The sequence below is a fragment of the Oenanthe melanoleuca genome, chromosome Z, assembly GCF_029582105.1.
Source record: "Oenanthe melanoleuca isolate GR-GAL-2019-014 chromosome Z, OMel1.0, whole genome shotgun sequence".
In the NCBI taxonomy this organism is placed as follows: Eukaryota; Metazoa; Chordata; class Aves; order Passeriformes; family Muscicapidae; genus Oenanthe; species Oenanthe melanoleuca.
This window is the reverse complement of record NC_079362.1, coordinates 35,099,213-35,121,568: the sequence shown is the minus strand read 5'-3', so window position 1 is coordinate 35,121,568 and position 22,356 is coordinate 35,099,213. Positions and strand designations below refer to the sequence as shown.

Genomic DNA, 22,356 nt, shown 5'->3' with positions numbered 1-22,356 from the left:
TGTTTTCTGCATGCCCCAGCAAACCAAGTTCTTCAGAATTCACAAAATTAAATCTTCTTTTCAAATTGTCTCACTATTATGGAGATGGACAACTTGATCTACTGCTGTGTAATACAGTGCACTGAAAATACAAATTTCAGCCAGAAGTTCATTAGGAGAAAAGAAAGCTGATTATCATGGTGATAAAAAACTGACAGTAACTCTGTTGTTAAATATCTCTTAAGTGTTGATCCTTTCACAATACTAGGGGTGGGGAAAGATTGTAGAAAATGGAGAATTAATAAATGGTCAATCACACTTTTTCTGATGAAGTTCATGGAACAAGAAAAACAGCTGATTTTAAAATCAGCATCCAATATCAAGGGTTCCTTTGCTCACTTGCATCCCTTTCCTACCCATCTCTGAAGGTGGGCCACTGCTAGAAGAGCTTCATCCACACATATGATGAAAAATATCGTGTCACAGTCACACATGGATGTCTTTATTTTAGCTGGGCCCTGAAATGTTTATGTGGCCCACTGTTGCAGCATAAATGCCCCAGCCCTGATTCACAGGAGGGAGATGTGATGTCTGCATCATATACAATGAATGCTCTGTAGAGCACTCTGTGCTGTGTGCACCTTGAGCCAGCAGAGCACAGAATTTGGGGTACACCTTCCTTTCTTCCCTGCCCAAGAACCTTTCCAAAAGGAAACAAAATATATAGGACCAGTGCACTGCTGGAAATTCAGATAACCTTAACTAGGCTATGGTCCATTTCTACTTATGGAAAATGGGATGTCAAAATTAAGGTAAGAGTCATAAAGCTTTCTGGAACAGAGATTCTCCTGAAATGCTATTTTGCATGGACACACTATTCCCACACACTTTAAGTTAAACATTTACTACACAGCCGAGAGAAATGAAACACTGACAGAGCTAGGGAAAAAGAATCTCTTAAATTCTTTCCAAAGGTCACATATATGGACTAAATGTTAATCAAACCATTGTTCTGATAATCAGTAGTGTAAAAATCACCAGGAAGAAAAAAAAAAGAGCAAGATCCTAACTCACTCTCTCTCTAAAATGAAAACCTCAAACACTTACTTTCCTAAAAATCAACTAATTCTTGAAATCTATCAAGACAAATCAACTAAAACTTCTTTTTGGGAATATTTACTAGGGTTCTTCTCCCAGCCAAGCTGAAATTATCACACTCAGTACAGCAGAAAATGGTCAGAACTAATACATAGTACAGACTTCCAAAAATTCCATTACTTATGGACGTTTGAGGTTTTTTCTCTTTTTGATATAAGCATGATATCTACTAGACATTGCACATAAAACAGAACTCATAAAAGTAGAAGACAGACACAGTGATGCAAGCTTGCATCACTAATTCTTTTAACAAGAGCAATATGCCAAAAACCCGTGAACTACACAAAAGGTTAAGTAAAAACCTAACTTATTCTAATGGCAAAATAATTTTTACCTCCATAAAATTACAGAAATAGCACATGCTCAGGTTCAGTTTTAGGCATCTATAGATCTGTTTTGGTGATAAACTAACTTCAAAGAAGTGGAAGACAAGCCTTTATCTTGCACAAGCTGATTGAAGAGACAGATGCACTAGTCTGGAAAACCTGAAAACTGAGGAAAACCAGGCTTCTGGAGAAGAAGAATGTGGGGAAAAGTAGAAGGGACTGCACCAAAATGTCATCAGACCAATTCTGCTAGGCAAAATATCAGAATTGTGCATACATTGGCTTTCTGCCTCAAGATGACCCATCCATCATCACAGGGACAGCTCTGGAAGAAGGAAACACATCTTCATATAGAACTCTGAAATATGTACAGCACTAAGGATTAGGAAAGAAGGAAGAAGAAAATATTAAGCAATGCTCACAAATATCAGCATCTATGACAAAGGGTTACTGGGTATCTTACTGCAGAACAGGCAGCTCCTCCTCTGAGAGTAGGGGAGCAAGGCTAAAAAGTGTAAGGTAGAGTTTGTGTCACAGTACTGAAATATGGACCTGACAATAAGGTGAAGAGGTGCCAAAAGGGGCAACAGGTTAGTGAAATCCCTGGGATAACAGGAGTCAGTGCCCCACAGGCCACCTGGAGCCACCTAGCTCACTTTCTGTGCCAGGGAAATCAGACACTTGTGGAGGCAACACCAAGCAGGCACAGATGGGCACAGGGCTGTGGGCAACCCCCACCCCACCCCAGAGCCAGACTCCACTGTCCCCTGTTTGAGGAAGGGTGCAATTTGAACAGAAGGTGTTGAGGAATTGCTGTCAAAACGGCACCACAAACAAAACCAAACCTGAGACGGACACCTTCAGCCCTCCCTTCTCTCTCTGCAGCCCAGACAGCTGGTGCTACTGCTTGGCCACCTGCTGTTCTCTCCTGGCTACTCCCAGCCACACCCACAACATGGGACAGAGCAAAGTCCACCCCTTCAGTCTTCCTAGTCTACACAACACGGACATCAGATTAATAAAAACCATGTACAAACCACAAATAAACTGAACGCCGGCTAAAGGAACTTTTTTAAAACATAAAGGCTAAAGGACAAGCATGCAGCTTATGCAGGCAAATGATTGCCCAAAATTTGAAAAAATGTTGTCAAGTACTTATACCTTTGTGGGACTCAGCCTGACCTGTATTCCAGATCAGGCAACCATTACTGAAGAAGACCTGTACCTCAACCCTAGGCCCTGGGAGGCATTTGTTTGAGTTGTGGTGATCCCAAAGGAAACGTTCCAAGGAGTTATGAGATTGCCCATGTTAACACCTTAAACATATTCCTAACCCTCATTTTCCAGTTGATCATCACCACTCCCAGTCCCTAAAATGTTCTCCCTTCCTTGTATCCCCATTGACCCTCAACTGATGCACTGTCCCACCCAGCCTACCCCACTGGACCCCACCTTCCCTCACTCCACCTCTGCACCACTTTCCCCTGTACCCATTGGACCCCAATCCCAACCCCACCCCCTCTCCTACCCCACATTTATACCCTGGGCCTCCCCACATCTTGGTCTTCAACCAGGACTCCTACAAAGACCTTGTCCCCTTGGTTAGTGTGATCGGATTTTTGGGTCTCATCCCACTTTTACTTTCCCTATTATTAAAGTATTTTATGTTGCTAAGTCGTGGTCGTCGAGCCGCTCTTCTTTTCTTTCTACCATGATTGCCCTAGTATCAGAGAACCCTAAAAAGTGTTGTTGGGGACCACCCTCACCCCCAATATACCTTCACACATGAAGAAACTTTTCACCCAGTATTTTCAAAACATTGGCAAACATAGCTAAGTGTAATTAGCACAACTCTTAAGTTATCTTTACTAAATCAAGTTCAAATCAGCTCAGTTAGTAGACTACAAGTTTCATCACAACTTTAATCTCAGTAAAGGCTGAGTGATTTGTATTTTGAAGACACCTTTTGCCACTCTCCAATAATTAAATGTGGAGGCCACTAGAGAGAAATACAGAGAGCCATCCAGGAGACCTTGGAGCCATGAAATAATTTAACTCTTGAAATGTGTTTAAACAATATTTCAGTGTGAAGAAACAGAAATCTTTACTGTGCGCTACATTCCTGCCATTCCAACCTGTCCACAGGTTCCTGTTCATGTTCTTTTTCCTGTATATACAGAAAGCCTTCTTTCTGGGAATACACATTGCACAGGGAAGTTTCAGAGCAAGCTACACTTTCAGATGACATGCCTGAGAGTTTGAATTATTGAAAAAATACTATCCTTTAAGACAGGAAAAAAAAAAAAAAGACCAGGAGAAAGACACAGACCAGATGGTGTGGGAGGCAAATCAAAACAGCACAAGGGTTATTAAATTGCATCCACTTGGAACTATTAACTGGCAAAGAATCAGCAAGACAGGTTTCCAATTGAGCCTGGATACTCAAGGCTAAAATCCAGGGTCTTGCTGTGAAGGATAGCTGAAAAACCAATATCAAAACAATGTAACTGTAAATACACAAGAAAAAACAGTATTTTGTGTTTAATTAATGTGCTTGTGACAGTTACAACAGTATATTGAAACTGAGCCATCTTTCTGATGGGAGACTATGACTTCTATACAGAGTACAATTCTCTACCAAAAATATTCTTCTTGTACATGGTATGTCATGATAAAAAAATACTTTAAAAATACAAAAAACAAGTGGCTGTTTCTGAAGAAAGCTGCAGATATTCTCTATTTCTATAGTTACTTAAATTCTACAAGCAATTTCAAACATCCAAGTTAGAAAATTTTGGCCAAATTTGGCCAGTGGATACGACGTAAATGATTCCCAAATTTGCAAAATGCAACATAAATTACAACAGCACACATTTAATGAAATGTAAGAAGTTCATTATTCCATTTTGTTCTTACACTATGAACTGCACATCTTTACACACTGCTGAAAAAGGGGTAGAAAACTCCTCTGAAAGGCTGAGGAATAGAGTAATAAACCTGAAAACATTTTCAAATTTGTCAGAGAAACAGAGGAGGTAGGAGGGCATTTACCTAAATTATATTAGGAATATATAATGACAACTCAGATTCTGCTGGTCAAGGGCAATAAAAAAGAGCAGTTGTTTACATAGGAGTTCTCGGGACCAGACAACATTTTTAACAATTCTTTTTCAAGTGTAGTTAAAGTATACAATGCAAATAAAAGAAATTATGCATTCCCTGCTAAAGGGAAAGGGATTAGGTCAGGTATTAGTAACTACAGCTATATAACCTCATCTTCACAGCAGTAATTTAAATACTTAAGATCTCCACTCCCCACTGACTCAGAGTATCGTCCCTATTATGCATAGAGAGAGAAATTAAATGCTGATGGCAACTTCAGGCTGTCAAATCAATCATGCAATCAAGCATTACAGGTTGAAATTTGACTCATACTTCTTTTAATTCAACATATGGTTCTTGCAGAGTCAGAGAAAAAGGAAATGCGAAAGACGCTGTAAAGCAGGACTGTCAAGAGAAAAGAAAAATGACTTAAGAGATACCTGTTTTTCCTTTGGTGACTTAAAAGACAGAGTAGCCATAGAAAGGTAAGTCCTGCTTTGAGGCCTGGATCCCATGAGGAATTGAGGTCCTTCCAACCCTAATTTTCCCTAAATGGTGCATATTTCCACTTCATTTTCCTATTCAGTGACTAGCCTAACTAATGTTCAATTCTTTTCATTTTCTGTCATTCCCTGACCTATTATCCATCTCACAACTGAATATCAGCCTCTTCAGGAAGGCCACACGGTAAATCCAGTCTGTCAAGAGAAACCCCACAAATGACCATTGGCTGGGCTGTGTATTTGTCTGCTCCAGCACTCTCAATAAAAATACAGAGATCAACCTGAAGATAAGCAAACTGCTGCAAATTAAAGCACATTTATGAGCAAAATTTCCAGGGACACTTGTTCCAGTGAGATAAAAAGCAAAATCAAGTTCTATCAATAGGCATAGGACAATACACTACTAAACTAAACAAAAAAAAAGTACATTTAGGCAAATGAAAATTTTCAAACTTCAGAGAAGACTACGCTTCATTTATTTACATTTCTACATATATAAAAATATACACATCCATCTCTACCAAGATAGTACAAATTAGATGCACAAAGCAAAAATTTTAAAGTTCCTTTCATTTTAACCAGTTTGCCTTCAGAAATAATTCCTAGCCTATTAATAGTCTAAAGTATCCCATCTTTCTGACTTGCTTTAGGGGGAAAAAAAAAAAAAAAGGAGCAAATAATGCATAGCTATAATCAAGCAATCTAAACAACATCATTCAGCTATCATTTAACCAAAAGTTAATAAAAAGGAAAAAAAAAAACCAAAATAAAACAAAAACAACTGATACCTTGAAATCCAACAGGAATCAATTGCAAAGACATGCAAAGGTGTGAGACTAAATACTTTCCTGTATTTTGATAAGAAGCAAGAGGAGCATTGCTACTTACAACTACAGTGTTTCAAGAGAAGGCCACTTTGCTTGAACACAGACTTTCTAATTGAAAACATCTTCAAGATACAGAAACATCATTAGTAAAGTCTTAAGACAGTCTAAATTGTTTAATAACACCCTCACTTGTAGCTTCACTGACTGCAACAGAATCGTGCAATTTGATACCACCTGAAGATGTGCATTAAATTTTTGTAGTTACCTTCGAGCCAGAATCAGCCTTTGCAAACTACAATCATACAAAAAATAAAGAATAAAGGATGAGGGGGAAAAAATTAACTGCAGACAAAATGCCCTGGCGGTGTTTGGTACTCCTGTGGTCAGCAGTATCTTAAAATTCACTTAACTGTTCCACAATTCAAACAAACCAAACCAACCAACCAATAAAAAAAAAAAATTAAAAAATAAAATAAAATAAAATAAACCAAAAAACCCTATACACAGTTACTGTAAGCAAGCTCTTTCTACAGAAGCAGTGTCTGGATGATGTTTTGGCTTTCTGGTCCCAAAAAAACTCTCCACTACTCAACTTCTTCCTTCAGACCAAATCCTTCTCCTATGTCTACACCAAAAAAATTTCTGAATCCTGGAAGTCTGTCCTTCACAAAAAGACTTTAAAAACTTGCTATCTACTTGAGTGAATAATGATGGATAGAATAATTACTAATGGAAATCTAGTAGATAAAGTATTTTATCTTGTGAAAAAGGAAGCTAGAATTGCCATTAAAATAAAAATGCCTTGCCAAATCTGCTTTTTTCTCATTTCCCAAATTATTTTAAGGAATTATCACAGGAATTTTCTATTAACTGGTATCAAATGGAAAAATACTAATTTTCTCTAAACACATACTAAAAATATGTCACAAAAAGTCATTTATTCAATTGTTCATGTACATTTTCCTACCTTCTAATAAACTCATTTTAGCAGGAGATGATGTGAGATTCAGTCACTTTAGAACAGCTATTATGCTGTTATTGTTATGCTATTATACACTTTAGAACATCCTATTATGAAATGCCTAATTTTCTTCTATACTTTCTGTTTTAAAAACAGACTTTCATATGTGTCTTTACAATTCTGGTTGATAATAACTTGTTCATGACACTGCTTGTTCATAAAATGCTGTTAAATTTTTGCCATTTATGCTGTGTTACCTGCTCCCTCCTTTTAACAAGTAATCATTAAGAATGAACCACAGAAATTAGTCAAAGTTACTTAAATGCAGTATGGTACATGAATACCAGAATATGAAAATGCAGTAAGAGTTGAAATTTTCTATTTCATTGGATAAAAATGTGAGCAAGCTAGTTACTTGACTCCTTGAATCCAAATCAACACCAGAAATTCTCTGACATAAAGCTTTTATTTTAGTATTTTGATCTTTCATTTTCTTTTTACACAACTTTGTCAAGTTCTCCATTAAACATCATATTAAGTATAAATGCAAAATCACGTCTGGTGCCACATGTGCCACTGTACAAAAACTCTTGATTACACTGAAACTTCTGTGCTCTCAGCACAATTCACACACCTTCTTTTTCACAAAAATGCATATATGGAGAGTGAAATGTTTTTCAGTTCAAATTTTATAAAAATATACTATGATCACTTAGGTCTGACCTTTTAGTTTTTAAAATCTTGTATTCAGGCAAAGAAAAATTAACACTTTATGTTCACAAGAGAATTCAGTTTCTTACAGAGTTAAAAACTCATTATTACCTTTATCAATGAGGTAGAAATGGTACCTTAATTAATGAAGTTTGTCTATCTTATACAAAAGGTAGAGACTGCTTCCAGAACAGCATTACTCCTCATGCAATTTATAATGCCACTACATAAGAGGCGAATGTCTTCATCCCTCTGAAAGATAACTGGTTTAGAAGCAAAATAAAATGGAAAATATGCTCATGAAACCAGATGTTTTAAAGTTCATCCCAGCAGACAGCTGGCTGGGAGAGAAATGGCAGAACAGTGTACAGTTTTTTGCACAAACAGTTTTGTGGGATCTTAGGTATGAACAAGTCATGGTTAACATTCTTCCTTAACCAAGCAGTCTCATAGAAACACAGTCAAGTTTGTCTTTAGATGGTTCAGGTTCACTCATTGTTGTCCAGTTCAACAAAACCTTACAGTGAACTATAAACCACCTTAATGCTCAAACACACATTAGTCAGGAAATCAAATCTTCATGAAGACTTATTTTCATTCAGATGTATGATGATACAAATGAAAACATAAAATATGAAAGGAGACTAAAGCAACTATTCTGCTCTACACTACACTCTACTAAGGTCTGCCTGTCTAGATAAAGCCAGAAATAGGGACCCCATGGAAATGGTTGTTCATGTAAACTAAATACAAGGAAAACTGCGCTTCTGAGAATTCAATCAGAACTATTTCCACAGGGCTGGGATGGCACTCTAGAGCTAATGAAACATGGCCAATGAATGAGTGCTGTAAGTCACTAATTGTTCACTTATCATGTAAATGCTACTCCATATTTATTGCAAAATTCAGTATGTCACAAATCATGTCTGACATAAGGTCTGCTGATACTCAACTGAAGAAAGAAGGGCTCACATACAATTTTTTTTGTAAACATAAGAGACACAGAAACAAACCACTGCTGCTTCAATAAACATTAATTAAATACCAAACAATGTTGTTTTCAAAACTTTTCATGGTGAAGCAGTAGTTCATGCAGAATTCCTTTTAAAAAGATTGTATTTACACTCCATGTCTGGGAAACACAGAGAACACAAATACTTCTACTGCCTGTGCCTTCACAACTATGGCTATAATCATATCAAACATCAGTAAGATCTATGTAGAAATTAGAGAAATATCTGCTGATAACACTGTTACAGACAAAACTATCCCAAGCAAATATCACAAATACCAGCTTCAAATACTTACACGGATTTAGCACAGTATTTGATATGCCAGTAAAAAAAGTCATGGGTACTGAAAAAGTGAGTTCAGGAATATGTTCTTAGTCTTTAGCTGTGTTTTACAGTCTGGACGTACTATAAAAGTATTAACTTGGTTTCAAAATAAAAAAAAAAAAAAAAAAAAAAAAATCCCTTCCTTGGATAGCTACTTTCAATATTAATTTATATTAAATACTTTTTCTATAGCAGAGGTCAAATTACTGAAGTCTTGAGCAGTTCCAGACATTCTACATATTTAGGGGGTTACTAAAAGATTAAAATTGTTGCAGTCAACTTTGACATAATTTGAAGTTGAACTGCTTTATTTGCTAGTTAAATAGCATTTTGCCCCACTCTAGAGACTAAATTTACCGCAGAGCAGAAAATTCTTACCACTTCATAAATATCTTGTTAACAGCTAAACTATGACCTAGATAAGACACTTCATCATGAAACAGAACATTAAATCAACTGAACTCATTTTTGTTAAGGCAGCAAAACAAACTGTAGCCTTTTCAAGAGGGAGGACAACCCTAATGGTGAAGAGAATGATGACTAATTATATAAACGAAAGTATTGGCTTTTTTCTCTTGGGACTCAGGAAAGATCCTTTCCAAATTATGGTTTTAAATTAAAGACATTTGGAGATCTCAAATCTTGTCCCTTTTGGACATATATCTAAATCACTAAACCACCACATATTTTTTATAACTTGTCACAGTCTCTGCTCAGAAAAGCCCAGGACTGACCCAACTAACTCAGAATTACCAAAGAGAGTCGCTTTATCAGTTCAAAGGGAGAAAGAAAGAAAGCAGGGAAAGAAAGGAAATGGGGAAAATAAAGGAAAGGAGGGGGCGGGGGGAAGAAAGGAAAGAAGGAAAAGAAAGAGAAGGAGGAAAAAAAGGGAAGGGAAGAAAAGAAGGGAAAGGAGGAAAAGAAAGGAAAGGGGGAAGAAGAAAGAATTAAAAGGGTGAGGGGAAACCAATCCCCTCACTAGGAAAAACAGCAAAAAGGGGGGGAAAAACCACAAACAGTTTTTATACATGAGACATGTACAACAATAATAGAGGTATAATTTTCACTATTTCGCAACTAGGGTTTTGACATGCAGAAGAACAAAGCATGTTTTTTTTCCTAAACAAGCAGAGTCTATTGTTTTTTCTACACTATTAAAGTTCCCAAAGGGTCAGAACCTGTAGGTGATAAAATCTTCCTTCACACCTCTGTTCACATTGACTGTTTCAAATTCAATATGGTATTTGAAATATGGCCTAGCCATCACAGCAGGCCCAATTTCACTTCCCCTCTTTTTCCTAAGCAAAGCTTGCTATACAAGCAGGGTGAAAGACACAGCCATTGTTACACTGCATGTCCTGAAGAAGAAAAAAGGAAACACAGTATAAGTTAAGACTTTTCCAAAGACAGCACTGCAGCTATGGTGGTGATCCAGCAGCTGAAGTTTCCAATTCTCTGACACTCCACACTCATGAGCACATCAAACCCCCTTAAATTTGCTGTCACACATTCTTACAATCCTAACCTCATTTCTACACTCCACAGACATTTATTCTCCTCATAAACTGGATCACAGTCCAGACACTGTGCTCAGACATGTCCAGCCTGTTCCCATACCACTCTTTCCTAGCTTTAGTCTTCTATTTAATGTTAAAATAAGTACAAGTGCTGATACCAGCAGCTTCTCAAGCAACATGAGTTACAAAGGAGCATGCTAATTGCTCAGTCACAGAAAACCATCTCTTTGGAGGCATTTTTCCTGCCTGTCTTTTTTCCAGACAGCTAGGAACAGCCACTGTGGATCACTGAAGTACCTAGTAGCATTAGTAGGCAATCAGAACATGTCTGTGAAATTCAAGGATCTAAAGTGCTATTTAATGGGCAAAGAATTAGTCAGAAAGAAAATAACCAAACAGCAAAATGCCCAAATTTCAGAAGGAAACGTGGTGTAGAGAAAAATATTAAATCAACGAACAGAAAAAATAAGATGAAGGAAGAGGAAGGGATGATGATGATGAGAACCCTACAGAGACAATGACAACTACAACTATTTATTCTTACATCAGTACTACAATTTTAAACTCTTATTTCACATAAGTATTCATGCTTAAAAATGAATTTATATCATATGCTTCCAAAGCTAGAGTAGTTTTAGTTAATTGCCTTGGTCATGAGACATGCAACTACTTACTCAACATGGGACTTTGAAGACTAAAAGAAGTAGGAATACATTACCCAGATTAAAGGGCACGATTTTAACCCATGAAATCGATGCAGGCATGATATTGAGAGTGAGAGAGAGAAAACTGTCCTTTGCAAAGTTTTCTATGGGATTCATCAGAAATCAGGAAAAAAATCCACTTTCTGAAAATAGGCAGGCATGAACTCTCTGCCTTTCAAATTGATTAATCTGGTACAATATGAAAATGTACCTTACCAGAGTTATAGAAATGAAAGTTACAGAAAGGCAAGTTATTTAAGAAGAAACCACAGAAGCAGAGACTTACACATGTTACAAGAGTTTCTTCTTCTGGAAGTTTAGCTCTTGAGGACCATAATATCACATCTATTATCCTCTATGGAATGATAGCCTGAAGGTGCTAGTGGAGAGGGAGCTGCTCCCTATGACATTCTCATAGGTGAAACATGAAATTTTATATAGAGGCAAATGACAGCTCCTTAGAAAACCATTAGAGCTAAGTCTCAGGGGTTAGCTGAAACAATGAAGCTTCACAAGTTTCAGTGCTAGGGTATCTGCCTCACTGAACTCCACAGACAACACCAAGATGTTACGTGCTGCCAACGTTCTGGTTTTAGTAAATGGAACCAAACACCAGCAAAAAATTATATGGAAAGGATGGGAATAAAGATGGGCAATAGAGTGAAGACAGGCAGAAAGTTTCCCGCTTAAACCATTTCACTAGAACCAAACAGGGATTGGAAATAATTCTTAGTGGAAGATCTGGAGTGGATCAGAACTTGAGCAAGACCACCCCGCCACAAAACAGTCAGACTTCAATTTGGGAAATAATATGTCATCCAGTAAATATAGGAAACAATCATCTTTCTTCAGCTGGTCCTGCTACAGAATGAGCTAGAATATACCAGTTTTTGTTAGCATGATTCAAGAAGGACGTTTTGGAGAAGGTCCAATAGAAAAGAATGAGCACAACCATGAGATTCAGAAAATATGATTGAAGAGGAAAGGCTGAGAAAACAGTAGTGGGTGAAGGGGGTGTTGAAACAGAGATACCCACAAGGAGACAAGATAATTTTTGGGAAGTATTTCTGTAAAAGTTTGAGGAACTATTTCATAAACCACAAAAATAAAATCAAGTACAATTACAACAAGAGGTAAAGGAATAAATTGTAACAGTAAGTAATGCACTTGGATTGCAAACAAGTGTAAGTAATCACTAAGCCAGCATGTCTGCCTGTGGAAGTCAATCTCTGCTCTGTCACCTCTGGAGAATAAGCTATGCTAGCTAAAGTTGATTCTCTCTTGAAGAACAAACAATCCAACCTCTCAAAGTCCTTCTAGATCCTTTTCACCCCAGTCATACTGTGGTTACAGAAGACCTTTGATCTTCCTAGAAAATATAACAGAGATAAAGATACTTGAAATATTTCTACAGAGGCTAATGCCATAGTACCGAGGTTTGATTTCTCTCTATTTCTAGAAATTATAAATCACCTGCCAGTCTGATTTAGTACAAGTAGAGATGACATTGCAAGTATTTCACTGATCAGTAAGGCCTTGTCTGCGGGAAGAAAATTGCATCTAGTTTACTCTTCCGTTTCACACTGAACAAAGACTTTCTAATAATTGTCTCTGTGGACAGAGTACGTACTCAGTAAACGTGAGACAATATTTTCCAGGTTGTGTAATTCTGAAAATACGCTATAAACCAACACCTTTGTTTCTGCAGTCCTTTCTGAGTAAACGCATGATCCTCAAGCTCCAGAATCAAAGCCACTCCTGATTTTAAATTTGGCCTTTGGATTACAGACCAGTGTAATTTCTGAAACCCATCTTTCCTAACTCTGTATGCTCTTGTCTTTGACTTACATGATGCTCTTCAAAACATTTCCTGCATGTGATATGTTCTTAAATAAAACAATAGTAAAAATAAGCACATTTTTCTCAAGAGCAACATTATCCAATAGACATAAAATTTGGAAGAACCATGGTTAGGTTTTTTCTGTTGCTTTCAAAGCCACAGTATCATAAACTTCATAACAGCTTCTCTACTACCTCTGTTAAGAGAACAGATATCTGAATCATATTTCTACACTGACCCAGAGAGAAAAAGATATATCAGCTTTAGAAATATGGGTTGAATTACTATCCATAATTTCAGATGCAAACATCCAAATACACTGAGTTTGCAAAACCAAGTCTAAAGAACAGACTCACCCCTTCAAGGTATTTATTAAGTACTGCTTCTGGTCTGGCTGGAAATACTTTTATAAAAAAAACAATTTGTTGTATTAAATTGTTTCCAGGCAGAGCTATGAAGCAGTGTTATTTTTAAAACTGAAACAACAGCAGATATGTTTTTCACATGTAGGTTTGGTTAAGATCCTATTCAAGCCTGCAATTTTATCTACATACTACCACTTTTCCCTTTGTAAGGTATTCTGGTCTACCATGAAAGGAGTCATCATTAACCACCACTGTAACTACAATTTTTAGAACACTTTTTAATGTTTAAGTTCATCCTTCAACTACCGAGTTCCTAGGGTATCATAAATAAATTTAATTTTCTACTCCCCAGTAAAGGAAATCCATATATTAATGTAATTCTCTGGCTTCTCTGCCATAGATTCCTCTGCTTTTTTCTTTTCAACTTGCTGAAAGAAATGTTTCACATCTACTGAAAAGAAGCCTGATCTGTACTTCTGCACGAGAAATTGTAAGATTTTAAGGAATAGTTACAGATAGATGCTACAAGATTCTTGGTATTTTCAACTTACAGACTATTTAGAAAGCTTTGATAGGTCTTTAAAATTTTCACAAAACTTGGATTCCGTCTATTTCCTTGTTTATTGTACTGAAAAAAAACAACTATTGCTTTATTACAACCTTTCATTTCAAAGATTATCTATTCTTTCCTGTAACGCAATGAAAAATTCAGTGGACTCCTAAAATGCAGCTCAAGCAACAACTGCTGAAGATTCAAGAGTTCTAACACAAAGACAAATGGCTAAGACAGTTTGTGGTGAGAATCTGACAACTAATCAAACACCTGTTTGCAGACTAGACTTTTGAGGAGGGTGAGAACTTTCTTATTTAAACTGCACAGGTTCAGCTTCACTCTGCACAATCCAAATCTTAGACAGACATCAATTAACAATAATTTTGTGGAATTGTCTCTAAAATGTCTATCTCGCACAGCTAGGTTGATACTTCCACATATCCAATTTTCTGTCTCCAAGAATAAAGTTCCATGGCAATTTAAGCTGCTCTGCCAGGACTGCCATGTGCTCACCCTACCAGCCATCTTTTGTCTCTTCCCCACACCAATGCTGGTTATCCATGGGCCTGGTTATCAGGGAGCCTGGCCAGAACTGGGTTGGATCCTGCAGGGTTAGTTTTTGTCCAGTCAGATGTCTGATATGCAGTTCCCATAGTTTTGTATTATTTGACAAATATACGTCAGGGCAGCATGTGTAAAGAGGACATTTATTTTAAAAATGCTCCTCTAGTTTGTCAGCAAAATGTGGAAACCAACAAATTTATAATCAGAACAGAATTGTTATTGCCTGAAATAAAAGGGCACGTATGATATTATATTTGGGTTCTCTGTCTGCAGCCTTCACACACAGTTCTGCTGTGTCACTTTTTCAAATTAGAAACAAGCACAGCAAAAACAGTTGTTAACTTACCTTCCAGAATACATACTCTCTTGTTTTAAGCATAAAAAAATCTCAGCATTCTCTTTACATCCTGTAACTTCTTCCTAAACTTTATGGTGATGAATGATGCAGAATATTTTATACATTGTTGGGGGGTCTTAAGCTTTCAAGAAGTTTTATTTATGATTAGGTCACAGAAGAGATTGACAGAACCTACTTTAAAGTTACTTAGCTGCTGTAGTCCGAGATTATCAAGTAACACCATTTTTCTTTCTTTTTTCCATTTTCTCATTTGCAGACCTTTCTCTATTTAACAATACTTTGGATATACTTGTATGAATAATTTCTCATGCAAATCCAAGCTAACTGAATTAATGTTTCTAGAACAGTTCTTCTTGGCTTTTGTCCTCCAGAGACATCTTATTCTTACACCATCAGACCTTTGTTTGTTCTTCTTCCAAAGAGAAGAAGAACAAACAAACAAGATCCCCAAACAACACCTTCATCTGATCTGAGGTGGCACTGCTGCATCTCAGACATCTGGTCCCTCACCACACAACCCCCTCTGCCAGAACTGGCTGTCCCACACACAACTACAGTTTTATCATACTGCTCTCACATGGACCTACTGTACCAGTTTCAGATTATTATTTCTATACTTAGTATTTCTTTACTTACACATATATATATATACGAAGAGTCAGGGCAGCAAAAGCAGGCAATTTCTTTTAATGATGCCTTGCCATGTGCAAAAGAAAAAGTTCAACAATTGCAGCTTGTTAGGGGCCTCAGAAGTGAAAGATTAATGTCTTTCATATAAAAAGGAGCAATGTTAAGATCTTCCTGTGAAACATGGCTCCAACACCTGAGGTGTGTGTATTTTGAATTAACCTACTCCTAGGATTTCCCTGGGCTGCTTTTCTTTGCCCCTGAACTTTGTTCTTCAAAAAAACCTTTTGTGTCTCCTTTACAGCCAAGCTAGAGATACAACATCCATCTATTCTATTGTAGACATGGAAGAAAGCAATCTCCTCCATTTGTGCAGCAGGCAGTCTGCCACTCTCACTAGTCTGCCTTTGATAGAGCTCTGTGATTCCTCTTTTAGACTTACATACAGTAATTTTTGTTTGGTTTTTTATTCATTTTACTTAGAAGAATGTTTCTGACTAGTAGAAATCAAGTTTATTATTTTCAAACCATAATTTTTATACTTAAGGACACGTGAATAAAATTCTTCCTGTCTTTTGTGGTACATTATCTGTCCGCTATCTACACAACAATTTAATATGTGATTGTGTTATTGCTCTGGTAAAGAACTAGTAAGTTTCATGTATGATTCAACTACACAGTTGTGTAGATTGTTTTGAAAAGTAAGCCTCCAGAATTTTAGAACTCTTACAGAATTTATCTCTTCTTTATACAACCAGTCAAATCATTCTTCTTATATAGACAATACCATAGGGGGAAAAAAACAATGTTAATTTCTTAAACTGGAAAAAAGCAAGGAAAATAATTTATAGAAACTACTTCACCTTGAAAACATACTTACAGATGAACCACTAAATTAATAACCTAGAACACTTCCGATGAAGCCAAGTGACAAGTGATGAAGACAAGTAACCTGGAGTTACAGAATTAAATGTTTAAGCCATTCATATAAAAGGAAGTCCAGCAAAGGAATTACAAGATAGAAATTACAAGATAGTTCAGTAAAAGTTTCATAGGTATAATATATACATGGTGCTTTTTGGTCAACAGAGAATACTGATTCTATTTGTTGCTGTCTTAAAATCACATCTGAATAGAAATTTCAAACCCAAAATATACATTAGATGTGTCTCCCATGTGATATTGATGGATTGCACAACAAAAAAATGGCAAACTGGGGATCCAATCTAATTTCCTGATTCAGCTACTCACACTTTAAAACCAGACTCTGACAAACTGTGACCCCCAACAGCTCCCCATTAATTTCACTTCGCTGTTTTTGCAAGCTGTAACCTGACAAAAAAATCTTCCTGTTGCTTCAAAAAGAATCATTACAGTGGAAGAAAACAATGTTTTATCGTTTGTGCTAATTCTCCATCCATGAATTCTTCCACTTTTTTTTCTCTATGGCTACTATCCAGGGGAGCCAGCTTGCTGATTTAACTAAATTACCCAAGAGCTTCAGGTGTCGGTGAAACCACATCCTCACCAACCACACAGCCTTCACTTTAGGAGATGTCAGTGAACTCTGCTCTAGACTCAGAGGGACAGGCATTCATTCTTTGAACACCTTCTACCGAATCAGCAATACTGTGGTACCCTTCCTCTCCCTCAGCTGTACATCACTCTTCTTCACCATCAAAGATAGGCACACGTTACAGCAGAACTAGAAGGCACCAATGTGCTTGAGGGCTTTATATTCATGCTTTATATGCATGTGCACAATGGCTCAAGGAGATACACACAGACTGACCTCACACCAGCTCAGGAGGATGCAACTGTCCCTAAGGATACTCACACAGAGTCCTCAACAGGTGGAGGTGGAATTAATTCACTTATGCCCGTCACATTAATAGTGCACTACTTAGTGAAATGCGTTTCTATTGTGATTTTTTGTTCTCACTGATACTACAATGTACATTTGTTTGTGTTCTTAAATGAAAGCTTTTGCCTGTTGCCATCTAAAAGACAAAGTCACAATTCACACCTAAGAGATCACCTTTTCACTTTTTGGAAAGTATACTTTATGGCCTGGAAAGTCATGTATATCCATTTTTAGTTTTAAAAAAGATCACCAGCTGGCATCACTTGGACGAGGAAGTCCTTTCCCAATCAGGCCAAGGAAGACAAACAGATGTCAAGAGAAAAAGCTTGTTTGTGAGTAAAGTCTGTTGAAAACATCAGCAAAATTATCTAGCAGGATGCTGCAAGTGAATACTGGTGTATGGCAAAGGCCCAGGAAAAGTAAAAGCAAAAAACTGGTTAGGGACATTTCACTACTTACGTTTAGACAAAACCAAGAGAAAAGACAGTAATTCAAGTCAAATCCATGTTTGTCTCAAATGATTACTAGCAATGCTGTAGCAGTCTTTAGTAGAGTAACAACTAAAATCAGGATTAACAAACAATGCATCTTCTTTCACTGCAACAAAATCCTGTCGTTCCTTTTCTTTGAAGCGTTAACTACTTTGTAGTCACTGGATTAGAAGACTTGAGTGCTTGCATGCTTTCCAGACATGCTGAGGCTAATGACAACTTCCTTTATAAAGCAACTGCCTCACAATGAATAAACAAACTTAAATAGCAAACCATTCTTTGCACAGAGAACATAGTGACAGATGCTATAAATTAGATGGAATACTGTAAGTAGCATTTCTTCCTTCTGAGCAACCACACAAGGCAACAGAGAACATGTATAGAAAGAATTATTATATTTCTAAAAATGAAAGAAAGTTTGCTTTATACTTTGCAATGTTGAAAAATAAATACAAAGAGACCTGTAAAATAAATTATCTTAATCAGAAGTATGATTAAAAAGCTTTAGATGCTGACTGCTTCTAAAAGACATTTTTATGGAATCTAAAATGTGAATTTAAGATTCTGAAAATAAGCCATGAAAAGGACTCCACAAGTCTTCTATATGGAAGATTCTCACAGCTATCAAACAAAACTCAGTATTTCTTACTACTCTGTCCTTTTACTCTTCCTTCTCTCACGGATTGGTGGACTAAGATTGTCAGTTTCTTAATTAGCGGTCAAACATATTTCCATGCCAATGCCTGAAGGCTATTCACACCTTAAACAAAGTGCAGTGAGTTTAGAAAAAAGATCAGCTTTTCTGCAAACAACTGAAAACTCACTAAACAGGATTAATTTGCCTTGTCTTTCATTTTGTCCTTTTCTCCCAGCATCTTGCATTTCTGTGCTGTTTACAGCAACAAAGGGATTAAAGGAAAAAGTGCAATTCCACTACAAATGCTTAATTTAATCGAGACACTCAAGGAGAAAAAAATTCAGTGCCAAATCTTGACCCAAAGATAAACCTCATCACTAAACTACCAACTTAATTAACACTAGAAAGATTTGATTAAGATTTGACCTAAAAGTAGTTAATGCGGTCAATATAATTAATTAAAAGCTATCTGCACATTGCTTGTACTCGAAGATGTACTGACTTATATCAGATGACCTGTGTACAATTTCCAGAGCTGAATCTCTTTTATTAAAGTCAGGATGGAGCTACAGCTAAATCTTACACAACTTTCAAGACTTAAGTACTTTACAACTTTTGTAGTTCAGCATTTAAAGGCATTCAGAAATAATCCATACTTGTATTAATTTCTCCACAAACATTGTACTCTTAGAAATTAGGGGTTTTTTCCCCTTTATGAAGTTAGGTAGAAGTTTACAAACTTCGGGCTTTTAAAATCATAGGCATGAGTTACCAATATGTTTTCATTCCTAGACATTCTGTTGACAGAGTTTTGGTTGGTTGTTTTTGTTTTTTTTTAACGCTGCATTCTGCATATTTCTCAAGTCACATGAGCATCAACTTCCAGTTGATTAAACGTCCTTTCCTCTTTAATGGCCAGAGGGCAAAAGTCTGTAAACCGAGTCCATGGTGCATCACCATTTTCAACGTTGCTTCTCACCTGGCCATATTCTAAAAGCAAAGTAACATTTTCAAAAATAAACCTTAAAGGAAATGTGGATTAACAAATACCCTGTTTACCATTAAACTAATCAAATTAAGCAGAAGAATACCCCTCAACAATAGAAGTACACAAGAATTTATTGCTGTCATTATGGGCCCTCGACCATTGTGCTGCTTATTCAGAGAAGAAAATGGAACCTCAAACTTCATGCCTATCGAAGTAGAGTGAATCCACACTTTCTACAGGTGGCTGAGACGATAATCACAAGCCTGTTTATGGGGTAGTGCTAAAAAAAAATAAAATATATAAACCCCAAATACACTTTTAATGGTTATTTATGATTTTATACTGCCTCCGAGAAACGTGGCATGTCTCCTGAGAGCACACAGGAGGGGACGGGGCAGTTCACCGCCCACCACAGAAGGCGCTGCCACACTCCCATCGCCTTCCCATCCCGCTTTCCCGGGAGCCCGCTCCCCTGCACCCTCCGGGAAGCCGTGGGAAGGCACAGAGAGCCCGGCCGTGGCAGATGCACCAGCGTCGGGGCTCTCGAGCAGCGGCGGGGGCAAGAGAAGGAAGGGAGGGAGGAAGGAAGAAGTTCACGGGGCGCTTGTGCACACCTCCCTCCCGCTGCATTCGGGATAGAGCGGGGACGGGGACAGGCTATCGGGCAACTCATCTCACAGCCTTCGGAGGACGAGCTTCATCCACAGACAATCTGGCAACTCATCTCACAGCCTTCGAAGGACGAGCTTCATCCTCCCAGCGGCGCCGGGGGCGATCCCCGGGGCCCGGGACCCCGCAGGAGGGGAAGAGCAGCGGGGCAGCCTCTTCAAAGGGAGCAATAAAGGCTCTAGGAAAAATAAACGCTACGGGAACTGACCCCAAATCCGCGAGTGTAACATGCCCGCCTCCTGCTCTCGCCCCGGAAAGCTCCCAGACCTCCAGCTTTCTGCTGACCCTCTCCCTACATGGCAAGGCAACAAATGGCAAGACCTCGGACCCCGGAGCTGAATAACAGGAAATATAGGCATCTGTCACCTCCCGGGGAGAGCTAAATGGATTAGCGAAAGCAACAAAGGGAAGAAAAGCTCTTTCAAACGTGCAATTGATTAACAAGTCCCCTCTAATCTGCAGCATCACTGTTTTTCCTTAAAGACATCATCGGTCTCCTCCAGCACGTCGGTGCAATTAAGTTATAGCCAGGAAAGGTGGGGGAGGCAGGCACTGCTAACCCGCCGAGATCCCGCGCTGCCCGGTGAGGACAGAACGGGAAGGGTTACAAACCTGGCGTGGAAATTGTGCAGCCTTGTCATCTGCTCCCTCAGTTCCTGGGCAAAGACTCCCGGGAAGGACTTTGAGAGTAAGGTTTATCTGGTGCAGAGGGGGAGAGGGCAATTTTCCAGAGAATGGCTTCATGAAAGATCAAAGAGCTGGATCTGGCAGCTCCTACCTCGACGGTGCATTTCACATCCCAGAGAAAACGAAAACGTTAAGCCTCCCCTTTCCTGCTCTTAAAGCACCATACAGCCTGGGCGCGAGTGGAGGAGGGAAAAGTTAAAAAAAAAAAAAAAAAAAAAAAAAAATTAAGAAAAAAATTCGTTTATGCGGCTTCTTTTACAGGAACTATGTGTTACACCATCGTGGCTCTCCAACCCTACACGTTCCCTTAAGGTCTCTGCAAATCACGGCGCAACTTTGGAGATACCGAAGAAACTGGCACCTACTCAGCAGCCGCACCGCTGCTGCCACGGCGCAAGGTCAGATGTTAATAGGGACAGTTTATTCAGCCCTAAAATCAATCGCGGAGCTCACTGAACCGCGCGTCCTAGTGTTTCCTGAGCCAAGAGTCCGACCTCCTCAGTCCCTGAGGATCGACCAGGTACACAGAGAAAATGGGACCCTCTAAAGTCCAAAAACACACAGAAAGAAACCCCCGCCAAGCCTCCAGGAGCTGCAAGCACTGCGGCTGCCCCCTCGCCCACTCAACTTTAATCCCCTTCTGGTTCCCGCTGAGATTCTGGCAACACAACGTCCCAAATAATAACACATTATCATAACCATTCCGCGGAGAGGGCTGGAGGGCGGGCAGAGTGGAGGAGGAAGCTCCACTCATTGCTATCCACCCTCGGCAATAACAAAACCCCGAACTTTTCCTTTGTTTTCTCCTTCTTTCGCCCTCCACCCTGGCCTTTCCAACCAGCCTCGGAGCGCTGAAGCGGCCGAAAAGAGGCACAGGCGCCTGTCGCCCGTGTGGGGCAGAGGCGCGGGGATGCGCTCGGGGTAAAAACTTTGGCTACCCTCGCCTCCTGCCAACCCCCGCCCCCTCGTAAAGAACACAACATCAGGTTTCCATTGTGCCGAGAAGAACCGAGGGGGAAGAAGAAAAAAAGAAGGGAAAAAAAAAAAAAAAAAAAAAAAAAAAAAAAAAAAAAAAAGATGGCAGAAAGAAAGCGAAAAGGGAAGAAAGGAAATAAAAGAAAGATGATAAAATCAAAATAAATAAATAAAAGAAGAAAGATAAGAAAGAAAAAGTAGCCAACATGAATCACCACCTGGGGATGCTGGCGGCTCCGCCGGTCCCAAACGGATGCGCGCAGCTCTCCTAGGAACAGGAGCCGCTTTCCCCGCCTGCCCCGTGCCCGCACTCTCCTGCTCGGAGAGCATCCCGCCCGAGGCAGGGGTCCCGCTCCTTACCTGCCGCGCGGAGGCGAAGCAGCGCGGCGGCCGCCAGCAGGAGCAGGAGGCGGCCCGCCGCCCCCCGCCGTCCCGCCGCCGCCGCGGGGTCCATGCTGCGCCGGCCGCCGCCGCAGATCCCGCCCGGAGCGCAGGGAGCAGCCTGGGGCCAGAGGCTCCGTGGCGCTGCCGCAAGCTCGTCCCGGCACCTCGCCCGGCGCTGCGCTCCCGCTAACGGACCGGCCCCGACTGGGGGCGGAGGCAGCCGCGCTCC

At 39.1% G+C, this 22,356-nt stretch overlaps 1 protein-coding gene across 1 annotated transcript in view; it reads right to left on the bottom strand.

The window, feature by feature from the left end:
- The window catches only part of ROR2 (receptor tyrosine kinase like orphan receptor 2), a 141,673-nt gene extending 119,317 nt beyond the window's left edge, over positions 1-22,356 (bottom strand). Inside the window, exon 1 of the mRNA XM_056514675.1 lies at positions 22,104-22,356. Within this exon, the coding sequence (XP_056370650.1) occupies positions 22,104-22,197 (94 nt within the window). The 5' untranslated portion in view covers positions 22,198-22,356. The remainder of the gene's footprint in view (positions 1-22,103) is intronic.